At 52.0% G+C, this 12,333-nt stretch overlaps 1 protein-coding gene across 3 annotated transcripts; it reads left to right on the plus strand.

Annotated features, from left to right (window-relative positions):
• The first annotated feature begins 3,896 nt into the window (after nucleotides 1-3,896).
• PLAU (plasminogen activator, urokinase) lies at nucleotides 3,897-12,130 on the plus strand. Of its 3 annotated transcripts, none has more exons than XM_008965549.5 (11): nucleotides 3,897-3,915; nucleotides 6,153-6,240; nucleotides 6,669-6,696; nucleotides 6,843-6,950; nucleotides 7,553-7,727; nucleotides 7,919-8,010; nucleotides 8,168-8,387; nucleotides 8,609-8,757; nucleotides 9,405-9,545; nucleotides 9,880-10,028; nucleotides 11,018-12,130. In XM_008965549.5, exons 2-11 carry the CDS (start codon nucleotides 6,184-6,186, stop codon nucleotides 11,192-11,194), a joined length of 1,296 nt encoding a protein of 431 aa, XP_008963797.1. In that variant the 5' UTR covers nucleotides 3,897-3,915; nucleotides 6,153-6,183; the 3' UTR covers nucleotides 11,195-12,130. The 3 variants fall into 3 exon arrangements, with proteins under 3 accessions (XP_008963797.1, XP_003813039.1, XP_054949002.1); XM_003812991.7 differs by lacking the exon at nucleotides 3,897-3,915 and adding an exon at nucleotides 5,706-5,845; XM_055093027.2 differs by lacking the exons at nucleotides 3,897-3,915; nucleotides 6,153-6,240 and adding an exon at nucleotides 6,293-6,553.
• The last annotated feature ends 203 nt before the right edge of the window (nucleotides 12,131-12,333 follow it).

The raw sequence follows: 12,333 nt of genomic DNA on the forward strand, positions 1-12,333 counted from the left end.
TTGGCCAGGCCAGTCTCGAACTCCTGACCTCAAGTGATCCAGCCGCCTCAGCATCCCAAAGTGCTGGGATTACAGGCGTGAGCCACCGCACCTGGCAAACTACTTTAAAGCAGTAAGTTCCTGACTTAGGTAATAACTGGGTTTGGGTCAGGGAGGGACAAAGAAAAATTTGGCCAAGACTCATGACATACATGCAGAAGTCTGAGCTGACTGGCCTGGGTAGGCCTAGGAAGCAGGCCAGAGCTGGTAAGGCAGAAAAAGAGTGAGGAAGGTTAGGGGGGTCATAGCCTGATGCTGGAGGGACCAGCTTTAGTTCCCCTTTCATGGTGCTACTGACGACAGTGTAACCTCAGGGTTCAGCCCCTGGGCTCTTTGCTTTCCATGAGTAAGGAAGCAAGAATGCTGCCTCCCTCCACCCCTTCCACAGCCTGCTGGGGGCCTGCAGCTCCAGCAATCCCCCTATCATGTTACATGCCCAGAAGCAGCTTTCAGTGCCTGCTGTTGCCAGCTGGCTTCACCCTTCACACTAGACACTCAGGAAGAAGGGGTCCTTAGACTCAAGGAAGCTATATGACCAGCATTCCGTACCTCCTTCCCAGAACTGTTGAAGAGTCCGTCTGCCCCATGTGTAGGAGGGAAAGAGGCGCTTCAGCCCACACAGGGACACAGACAAGAGGGAGAGGGAGTAAGCATAGGCAATGTGGGAGTGAACAGCACATGCAGCTGTGAGTCCAGCTGCCTGATTGCTGGGAACTGCTGGTCAAGGATACAGCATCCCCATTGGCCTGGAATCCTGGAATGGACTCCAGCCTGACTTGGTCTTCTGAGTCAATCCAGCCACAGTCAAAAAGGGGAGGCAGGCACTCGATGTAGGAATTACAGTTTACACAGTTCCTCTTCCTATCTCTAGCATCCAGAACTGTGCCCAGCACACAGTAGGTCCATGATAAATATGGAATGAATGAATACTTTCACATGCAAGCATGATCTCAGCCAATCTGCAGAGTGAGGCACAGGCTGGACAGGTGGATCACCTGAGGTCAGGAGTTCAAGACCAGCCTGGACAACATGGTGAAACCCCATCTCTACTAAAAATATAAAATTAGACCGGCAAGGTGGCAGACACCTGTAATCCCAGCTACTTGGGAGGCTGAGGCAGGAGAATTGCTTGAACCCAGAAGGTGGAGGGTGCAGAGAGCCAAGATTGTACCATTGCACTCCAGCCTGGGTGACAAGAGCGAGACTCCACGTCAAAAAAAAAAAAAAAGAGTTAAGCAACTTGCCTAAGATCATTCAACTTTGATGTAGCAGACTGAAGGCTAGGCACTGTGGTCTTTCTATAGTGCCATGCTGAGCATTCTTCATATACAACACAGAATTGCATCCTATGACTCCATGGGAACTTCCTTTTGGGTCAGAAAATAGTCCTTAGGGGCTGAGTTTCCTGGACTTAGTCTCAGGGCCAGGTTTGGATACCCTGCCCCTCCCTGCGCATCTGGCATCTGCCTTCCCTTTTATGAGAATCTCCTGGAAAGGGCTTCTCCAGCAGCCTGTGTTGCCACATCTGACTCAGGAGCTCTGTACCCTTGAGACACAGAGGCAGGGGTTGGTGGCTTCACCCTAGGAGTCAGGAAAAGAATGAAATCATACACATTCAGTTCCTTATTCTCTTACCCTCAACAGAAATTTCAGACAGCCTAGACCACAGAGGCAGTTCTTGGAATTCAGGCAAACAACTAATTTGTATTACAGCGGGTGCAACTTAGGAGCTCAGAGTCCATAGTCTGAGCAGTCTTTCTGGAAGGAGGTCTCCAAAGTCAGGAGGAGGGCTCCCCTGAGCTGGATCATCTTAGCTCACTGGCCCCTCCCTTCACAGCGTTCTGTCTTTTATGGAGACAGTGAGGTATAGCGCATAGGAACAAGGATCAAAAGACGCTGGGTTTTAGTGCTGGCTTTGCTGCTCATCAACTGTGTATCTTCTCTCCACTTCATTTTCCATATCTGCAAAATGGGAACAACAATACCAGTCTATATCATAAGGCAGTTATGAGTTTAAAGAGAAATGGTTTACATTAATGTGCCTTGAAGCACAAGACAGAAATACAATATAAAAAATATGGCTGGGGCCGGGCACGGTGGCTCACGCCTGTAATCCCAGCACTTTGGGAGGCCGAGGTGGGCGGATCACAAGGTCAGGAGATCGAGACCATCCTGGCTAACACGGTGAAACCCCATCTCTACTAAAAATACAAAAAATTAGCTGGGTGTGGTGGCAGGCGCCTGTAGTCCCAGCTAGTCGGGAGGCTGAGGCAGGAGAATGGCGTGAACCCAGGAGGCGGAGCTTGCAGTGAGCCGAGATTGTGCCACTGCACTCCAGCCTGGGTGACAGACCGAGACTCCGTCTCAAAAAAAAAAAAAAAAAAAAAAATATGGCTGGGCGTGGTGGCTCATGCCTGTAATCCCAGCACTTTGGAAGGCTGGGGCGGGAGGATCACCTCAGGTCAGGAGTTTGAGACCAGCCTGACCAAGATGGTGAAACACCGTCTCTACTAAAAATACAAAAAAAATTAGCTGGGTCAGCTACTCGGGAGGCTGAGGCAGGAGAATCGCTTGAACCGGGGAGGTGGTGGTCACAGTGAGCCGAGATTGCACCATTGCACTCCAGTCTAGGTGACAAGAGTGAAACTCCGTCTCAAAAAAAAAAAAAAGTGCACGCCTGTAGTGGGTCATGCCTATAATCCCAGCACTTTGGGAGGCAGCGGATGGATTGCTTGAGCTCAGGAGCTTGAGATCAGCATGGACAACATAGTGAGACCCCGTCTCTACAAAAAATACAAAAATTAACTGGGTGCAGTGGCTCATGCCTATAATCCTAGCACTTTGGGAGGTTGAGGCGGGCGGATTGCTTGAATCCAGGAGCTCCAGACCAGCCCGGGCAACGTGGCAAAACCCTGTCTCTACTAAAAATACAAAAATATTAGCCAGGCGTGGTTGCACATGCCTATAGTCCCAGCTATTCGGGAGGCTGAAGTGGAAGGATCACCTGAACTTGGGGAGGTCAAGGCTGCAGTGAGCCGAAATCGTGCCACTGAACTCCAGCCTGGACAATCAGAGTGAGACCCTGTCTCAAAAAAAAAAAAAAAAAAAAAAAAAAGCTGGTGTGATCACACATACCTGTAGTCCCAGCTAGTCAGGAGGATCACTTAAGCTGGGAAGTGGAGGCTGCAGTGAGCCAGGATCACATCACTGTACTCTTGCCTGGGTGACAGAGTGAGACTCTGTCTCAAAAAAAAAAAAAAAAGTACAAGCCGGTACTATTTTTTAAATGTCAAGAAAAAAAGAGGAGAGAAATTTCCAGGGTGCCCCAAAGCTCTTGTTCCTACTCATTCATTAATTCAGTCACAATAAAGCACCTACGTGAATAAGGCACGTACCAAGTGCTGAGGGAGAGACAAAGATATTTAAGATGTGATCTTTGCTCTCAAATGACTGAAAGTCACCAGGCACAGTGGCTCCTGCCTATAATCCCAGCACTTTGGAAGGATGAGGTGGGAGGACCCCTTGAACCCAGAAGCCCAGCAAAACCTTGTCTTTAAAAAAAAAAAAGAACTGTGCACAAAGATTTCAGAGAGTGCTAAAGATTAGCGCATGGATAAGGAAGTTCTGTGAAGAGTTGAAGTGCTAGGTGAAGAGGTGGCACGGGGGAGGAGGGGGCGGAAGGGGAGGAGAAAGGGTGTCACGCTTCATAACGGTCACCAAACCTCTTTGTCCAGGAGGAAATGAAGTCATCTGCTCTCAACAATCAGCATGACAGCCTCCAGCCAAGTAATCTGGAGTCATGAGAGCTGCTAGGGGAGCAACATGAATCATGACGGCCCCTGGGAATTTCCTGATAACTAACCTGGGAGTTTCGGGGTAAGTCCTCAGGCTGCAGCATCTCTGTTTATGTTCTGGTCACGTTTATTTACAATTAATGGGTTCTCAAATCCAAACAAAACTGACCACAGTCTTCTAGAGGAAGTAGCAAGGTTGGCTCTGAAGCCTATAGCATCTCTGACTCAGTCTGTCCCCTGGAAGGCTGGCAGCTCAGCAAGCACAGAAGTCTCTCCAGAAGACAGTGGGTCACCTGCCTCCCAAAAGCTGAAAGGCTAACTTGTACTTTCCCCAGCCGGCAGCTGGCATCCTGAGCCCTCGGCTGGGGCAGAGCAAAGGAGCCTTCCTCCTTCCTACCTTCCTGGCACTCTCCCTGCCTTCCTTCTGTCACTCTCAGGTGGACCCAGACCCAAGGTCCAGATTTGCAAGGCAGGAAAATGCTGCAGGCCTAGGCTGGGAAAGGGCCCAAAGCCCCTAGTGGATTGCTGGGACTCAGCCTCCTCCTTCCCACTAAGAGAGCGAGTCCTACTGGGTTCAAAATGACCCCAAGCCCTGGTTCCTGACACTAGGGGAAAGAGATGGAGGTGACAGAATCACAGAATCCCTGCTATGTTCCTCCAAGTGTGCCCAGAGATGCGTGTGTGTGTGTGTGTGTGTGTATACACAAATGTCTGCTTATCCTCAGGCAGGAAGGGTGGATGCAGTCATTTACACATGGTCTGTTTTTCTGGAGGACAATTTTATTTGATAAACAATTGTTTCTATCTGAATAGAATAAACAAGCCTCTATGATGAAGTAAAACACTAAATACACATGCATTAAAAAATGCGTAATTATCTTTTTGGAATGGGCTATACAGAGATGTGCTTTTTAAAATGTTAAGAGTGTAAAAAGACAAACAGTGAAAAATAAATCTTCCTCTTATTTTGTCCTCCAGTCTCCCAATTCCTCTACTCAGAGGTGAGAACAGAACTTCCACACCCTCCAGAACCTCCACAGTTAGAACTGTCTACATGTTTCCATTGTCTTTACTTTTATTCTTGCCTGCACAAATAAATGAATTGCTCATTATGGAAACTTCCCAAAAGACCCGTTAACACTTCAATAGGAAGCACCAACAGTTTATGCCCTAGGACTTTGTTCCCACAATCCTGTAACATCATATCACGACACCTAACCCAATCCTTATCAAGCCCTGTCAAAAACGGACTTTAAACCAAGCTGCAAATTTTCAGTAATCTGGCCTTGCCTTTCCGCCTCTGATAGCACCATCAAACAAACCCTCTTACTGCCGAAAGCAATAAGCCCGGCTTTGTTCCATCCACTGGTTGTGTTGGTGATATCTGGGGACTGCCACTGAACAGACGCACAGAGGGAGCCCCTACACAGGCAGGGGTTTTTCTGTCTGTGCTTCTGGGAGAGTATGTCTCGTACATTTGTCGCGTTGATGAAGACTTCACAGCTCCATCAGCTGCGGGCAAGGGGGTCTGAGGCAGTCTTAGGCAAGTTGGGGCCCAGCGGGGAGAAGTTGCAGAAGAACTGATTAGAGGACCCCAGGAGGCTTCAGAGCTGGGCGAGGTAGAGAGTCTCCTGTGCGCCTTCTCTCCTCTCTGCAATTCGGGGACTCCTTGCACTGGGGCAGGCCCCCGGCCAGGTGCATGGGAGGAAGCACGGAGAAATTACAAGCCTCTCGATTCCTCAGTCCAGACGCTGTTGGGTCCACTCCGCTGGAGATCGCGCTTCCCCCAAATCTTTGTGAGCGTTGCGGAAGCACGCGGGGTCCGGGTCGCTGAGCGCTGCAAGACAGGGGAGGGAGCCGGGCGGGAGAGGGCGGGGCGGCGCCGGGGCGGGCCCTGATATAGAGCAGGCGCCGCGGGTCGCAGCACAGTGCGGAGACCGCAGCCCCGGAGCCTGGGCCAGGGTCCACCTGTCCCCGCAGCGCCGGCTCGCGCCCTCCTGCCGCAGCCACCGGTGAGTGCCGCGGTCCTGAGATCCCCGGGCCGGATGCGCGGCGGCCCCAGCTCCCGAGCGTCTGCCTCCCCCGCCTTGGGCTTCCCGGGCTCCCTGGGCTCCCCGGCGGCTGCACGGAGTCAAGGCGCCCCGTTCCGGGCGTCCCCCGCGGGTGCCGATCCAGGCTGCCCGGGAGTCCGGAGCCCAGAGAGGAGAGAGACAGCTGGGGAGCCTGGTCACCGCGGGCATCTCCCCTGCGCTGCAGTCGCCCGCCTGGCCTGCCTTCCCGCTCCTCCGCCTCTTGCCCTGACTTCTCCTTCCTTTGCAGAGCCGCCGTCTAGCGCCCCGACCTCGCCACCATGAGAGCCCTGCTGGCGCGCCTGCTTCTCTGCGTCCTGGTCGTGAGCGACTCCAAAGTGAGTGCGCTCTTGCTTTGACTGATGCTGCCCAAGGACCTCTGATCAGCACCAGGGGAGAGGAGGGGCTGCTCAGGGAGCTGGGGTCCTCCGGATTCCATCCACAGCAGGGCCAGGCTCTCCCCAGGAAATGGGACAGGGTGGCAGCGGAGGCTTGAGAACCACGGGGGTTGGCACTGGCTGGCAAGGGAGGAAGAGGCCGCCGGGACTGCCCCAGCCTGCGGGCATCTGGTAGATGAAGCTTGCTTGGGTCAATCCATTTCTCCTGGCTGGAAACCCATGGTCTTCCATTTGAGAACTAGATACGAACAGGGTGAGGCAAGAGGGAGAGGGAAGAGTGGGTTTTGGGATTGGGGCCAGTTTACCCTCACCCTGGAGTCCCTGGAGCATGGGACCTTTGATGAAGCCTCCTCCCGAATCTCTTCCAGGGCAGCAATGAACTTCATCAAGTTCCATGTGAGTATCCACCCCTACAACAGTTGGCTGCACAGACAAGTTGGGAAGGCTTCAGGGGACATCCCCTCCCTGCCCTCTGCTGCAGGGCTGCGCCAGCCCTTACCACTTCCACTCCCCCTCGCTTACCCCACCTTTGTTCTCTCCAGCGAACTGTGACTGTCTAAATGGAGGAACATGTGTGTCCAACAAGTACTTCTCCAACATTCACTGGTGCAACTGCCCAAAGAAATTCGGAGGGCAGCACTGTGAAATAGGTATGGGGATCTCCACTGCAACTGGGAGAGAAATTTGGGGACAGGGAGGGATGGGTGGGAGGCAAGAGCAGGCAGGAGTTAGGAGCTGGAGGTAGGGTGGGTGACATCTTCATCCCTATGTGACAAGCATAAACACACACACACGCTCACGAAACAGTGGCCACACAAATGTGAGGTGGGGTTGGAAGGAGACCCTGTCCAGTCTTCTGGCAGGTCTGAAACGACATCTTTAAAATGTCCGTTGGCAGCCGGGCATGGTGGCTCATGCTTGTAATTCCAGCATTTTGAGAGGTCAAGGTGAGTGGATCATTTGAGGTCAGGAGTTCAAGACCAGCCTGGACAACATGGTGTAACCCTGCCTCTACTAAAAATGCAAAAATCAGCCTGGCATGGTGGTGGATGCCTGTAGTCCCAGCTACTTGAGAGGCTGAGGCAGGAGAATCGCTTGAACCTGGGAGGGAGAGATCTCAGTGAGCTGAGATCACACCACTGCACTCCAACTGGGTGACAGAGCAAGACTCCATCTAAAAAAAAAAAAAAAAAAAGTTAGTTGGAATGTTCTTCTCTTTCTCATATTCTCTTATCCTCCTGTCCCCTTGTAGATAAGTCAAAAACCTGCTATGAGGGGAATGGTCACTTTTACCGAGGAAAGGCCAGCACTGACACCATGGGCCGGCCCTGCCTGGCCTGGAACTCTGCCACTGTCCTTCAGCAAACATACCATGCCCACAGATCTGATGCTCTTCAGCTGGGCCTGGGGAAACATAATTACTGCAGGTGAGGTGGGGGCAACAAGGACCAAAAGCCCTCCCTACAGCTTCCCAGAAACCTTGTTACCATCCCCTTCTCCCAGAGGGCTGGCCATAGCACAAGAGAAGCGCGGCCTCTGGTTGAGTCTTCCCTGAGGGGAGGAGGCAGGGAAGGCCCTCTGGGTTGGAATGACATCCCCTATCTTTCTCTGTTGCCAGGAACCCAGACAACCGGAGGCGACCCTGGTGCTATGTGCAGGTGGGCCTAAAGCCGCTTGTCCAAGAGTGCATGGTGCATGACTGCGCAGATGGTGAGCATCACTGACCTGCTGATGACAGTGGGGTGGAAGGGGACGAACTTGCATGTCTCCTTATTCCATCACAGGAGGACTGAGGAGGTGGGGGGTGCCCGAGAGGGATGCTTTCTCCTACCTGCCTCCCTAAGACATCCCTCTGTTTGTCCTCCAGGAAAAAAGCCCTCCTCTCCTCCAGAAGAATTAAAATTTCAGTGTGGCCAAAAGACTCTGAGGCCCCGCTTTAAGATTATTGGGGGAGAATTCACCACCATCGAGAACCAGCCCTGGTTTGCGGCCATCTACAGGAGGCACCGGGGGGGCTCTGTCACCTACCTGTGTGGAGGCAGCCTCATCAGCCCTTGCTGGGTGATCAGCGCCACACACTGCTTCATGTACGGCCCTGGGTTTCTCCTCTTTGACTCTTCTGCCCCACCCCAAGCACATCCCTTTCTCCTTCCCAGCAAAGTATTCCGCCTCATTTCTCCCTCATCTGCCCCTGTCCATGCAGCCCATGGCCTTGGGGACAAGTCGCGCTTTGAGGCCTCTAGGGAGGGAAGGAAGAAGTGGCAGATTTCATGGGACTAAGCTGTTTGATGGGTATCTTCTCCCACAGTGATTACCCAAAGAAGGAGGACTACATCGTCTACCTGGGTCGCTCAAGGCTTAACTCTAACACGCAAGGGGAGATGAAGTTTGAGGTGGAAAACCTCATCCTACACAAGGACTACAGCGCTGACACGCTTGCTCACCACAACGACATTGGTGAGGGGGAACCCCGCGACTACTGTGGCCATAATGGCTTGGGGAGAGTGGGACCCAGGGAGAGACTGGAGCTGAGGTTGAAGCTGCCCGGTGGGGCAGGGGTGGGGCGGGGGACCTTGAAGCCTCGATATACATGACAAAGGGAGTGGCAGGGAAGAGTTCCATGAAGTCTGAGGGGCCTGGTGCTCCTCTGGAGAGACCCTGAATTTCCCCAACAAGTAGCCTCTTGCGAGTGGAAACAGCCCTGTGGGTATATGGCTTGGGCTGGGAATGCCCTGTTTATATGAATTAGAAAAAGACACACCTTCCTTTGTGGGATGCAGCCTCTGTCTGTGCTAGGATATAGAACTTGGAGAATGGAGCCTTGGGATGGATTCCAGCCTAACTACCTCAGCTGGGAGTTTTTGCAGAAACGACCTGTACAGCTGTATGCAGTGGCTCTGGCCATCCAAACCTTTTTCAACACCTGGAACAAAGCCCTTGGGGCATGGGGCAGGGGAGGTTTCCAGGTGATAAGCGACCAGCAGACCTCCCTGGATGACTGACCTAGGGATAGGCATAGCTACTTCCTTGGCACTTGGAGGGGACAGATGGGGACCGCCTAACCAGTAGTGATCTTTCTCCTCTGACCCTCTGTCCTCCCCCAGCCTTGCTGAAGATCCGTTCCAAGGAGGGCAGGTGTGCGCAGCCATCCCGGACTATACAGACCATCTGCCTGCCCTCGATGTATAACGATCCCCAGTTTGGCACAAGCTGTGAGATCACTGGCTTTGGAAAAGAGAATTCTAGTAAGTGACAATTGCGACTGACTTAGAAGGTCCTGAGGAGTGTTTTGACCTGAAAGTGAGCCCAGCGTGATCAAGGGAAGACTGCAGAGTTAGAGGTGGGAGCACTGAGGAGGTGGCAGATGGGTCCAGGGATGGATGAGAAGTGTTGTTTAGGGAGCGATGGGCTGCAAAGGTAAATAGATGGTAGGGGCTATAGGTGGAGTAAAGGCTCAGATTTGCATGGAAGAGAATAAGGGCCTTCCCTGGTAGAGATACTTTATGGTTCCCCTCTCTGGCAGACTCCCAGTGGACAGATAAATCTTGATGCAAACGCCTCCCTGTTTTCTCCACCTAGCCGACTATCTCTATCCGGAGCAGCTGAAAATGACTGTTGTGAAGCTGATTTCCCACCGGGAGTGTCAGCAGCCCCACTACTACGGCTCTGAAGTCACCACCAAAATGCTGTGTGCTGCTGACCCACAGTGGAAAACAGATTCCTGCCAGGTGAGTGTTCCAAGCATCTCTCTCCACCTCTTCCATATCTCCCCAGAGCTCCTGGGCTTGTTCCAGCCAGCTTAAGGGTGTCTCTCTCTAGCCTAAGCCCTAAGTAGCCAGAATCAGGAGCTCAGGTCTTTGAGGGTTTAAACCAGTCCTTATGTGTTTGCCAGACATTACCAAAAAAATCCCAGCTCTGCGCTAGTCACTTCAGACTGGGGGCACGAGATCCTAGAAAGAGGAAACAGTAAAAGACAATGTAACTCAGTGCCCGGGGTGTGTTGTGAACTATAAATGATCAGGTGTTCAGGAGAGGGAGGTAAGTGCCAACCTGAGGGTCAGGGAGGGGAGGCTTTAAAGGAAATGTGACTTGATAGGCATTTGAAGAGGCAGAGGGAAGAAAGGAAGGTGTTTCAGTTGAAAGATACAAAACTGAGAAGGAGGCTGGCATATTCCGGGTGGGGAGGAGAACTAGGGTCTGGGAGTGTGGATGGAATAGTGGCAGATGACAGGGCTTTTAAAGCGAAGCAGGGGATTTTAAACTTGATGTGGTAGAAAATGGCGCTGCGTCAGGCACAGTGGCTCACGCCTGTAATCCCAGCACTTTGGGAGGCCGAGGCGGATGGATCACTTGAGGCCAGGAGTTTGAGACCGGCCTGGCCAACATGGTGAAACCCTGTGTCTACTAAAAATGCAAAAAAAAATTAGCCAGGTGTGGTGGTGCCTGCCTGTAATCCCAGCTAATCAGGAGGCTGAGACATGGGAATCGCTTGAGCACAGGAGGCAAGTTTGCAGTGAGCTGAGATCACATCATTGCACGCCAGCCTGGGCGACAGAGCGAGATTCTGTCCTCCCCCCGAAAAAAAGAAAGAAAATGGGAAGTCGCTAAGGACTTTGACTGGGAAACTCTTCCCTCTCTCTGGTATGGTTGGGTGATGGGATCAGAAATCCCCTCCTCACTTCTCTAGGGCTCATCTTTTGTATCTTTGGCGTCACAGGGAGACTCAGGGGGACCCCTCGTCTGTTCCCTCCAAGGCCGCATGACTTTGACTGGAATTGTGAGCTGGGGCCGTGGATGTGCTCTGAAGGACAAGCCAGGCGTCTACACGAGAGTCTCACACTTCTTACCCTGGATCCGCAGTCACACCAAGGAAGAGAATGGCCTGGCCCTCTGAGGGTCCCCAGGGAGGAAACGGGCACCACCCGCTTTCTTGCTGGTTGTCATTTTTGCAGTAGAGTCATCTCCATCAGCTGTAAGAAGAGACTGGGAAGATAGGCTCCGCACAGATGGATTTGCCTGTGCCACCCACCAGGGCGAACGACAATAGCTTTACCCTCAGGCATAGGCCTGGGTGCTGGCTGCCCAGACCCCTCTGGCCAGGATGGAGGGGTGGTCCTGACTCAACATGTTACTGACCAGCAACTTGTCTTTTTCTGGACTGAAGCCTGCAGGAGTTAAAAAGGGCAGGGCATCTCCTGTGCATGGATGAAGGGAGAGCCAGCTCCCCCGACGGTGGGCATTTGTGAGGCCCATGGTTAAGAAATGAATAATTTCCCAATTAGGAAGTGTAACAGCTGAGGTCTCTTGAGGGAGCTTAGCCAATGTGGGAGCAGCGGTTTGGGGAGCAGAGACACTAACAACTTCAGGGCAGGGCTCTGATATTCCATGAATGTATCAGGAAATATATATGTGTGTGTATGTTTGCACACTTGTGTGTGGGCTGTGAGTGTAAGTGTGAGTAAGAGCTGGTGTCTGATTGTTAAGTCTAGATATTTCCTTAAACTGTGTGGACTGTGATGCCACACAGAGTGGTCTTTCTGGAGAGGTTATAGGTCACTCCTGGGGCCTCTTGGGTCCCCCACGTGACAGTGCCTGGGAATGTATTATTCTGCAGCATGACCTGTGACCAGCACTGTCTCAGTTTCACTTTCACATAGATGTCCCTTTCTTGGCCAGTTATCCCTTCCTTTTAGCCTAGTTCATCCAATCCTCACTGGGTGGGGTGAGGACCACTCCTGTACACTGAATATTTATATTTCACTATTTTTATTTATATTTTTGTAATTTTAAATAAAAATGATCAATAAAATGTGATTTTTCTGATGACAAATCTCCCTGGTGCTTGTATGGGAAGGAGTTGGAGTACATAAAAAGGAGAAAATAACAAAGGTGGACTGCACCCTAGAGTTTCTTATGGGACTGCATCTCTGGACTTAATGGAGCTTTGGGAGGTAGAGGTTAGGAGAGCTGTAGGGCAGGGCCACCACAGCACTTAATGTATACAAAGTTTCCCCAAACCACAATCCCATGGCT

This window comes from Pan paniscus, chromosome 8 (genome assembly GCF_029289425.2).
Source record: "Pan paniscus chromosome 8, NHGRI_mPanPan1-v2.0_pri, whole genome shotgun sequence".
Taxonomy (NCBI): domain Eukaryota; kingdom Metazoa; phylum Chordata; class Mammalia; order Primates; family Hominidae; genus Pan; species Pan paniscus.

What these genes read in the sequence shown, in the direction of transcription:
- PLAU (XM_008965549.5), top strand. Translation starts at nt 6,184, where the DNA reads ATGAGAGCCCTGCTGGCGCGCCTGCTTCTCTGCGTCCTGGTCGTGAGC. An exon ending in GGTGCATGACTGCGCAGATG is followed by an intron (nt 8,011 to 8,167) that starts GTGAGCATCACT and finishes TTTGTCCTCCAG; the next exon opens with GAAAAAAGCCCTCCTCTCCT. An exon ending in TGCTCACCACAACGACATTG is followed by an intron (nt 8,758 to 9,404) that starts GTGAGGGGGAAC and finishes GTCCTCCCCCAG; the next exon opens with CCTTGCTGAAGATCCGTTCC.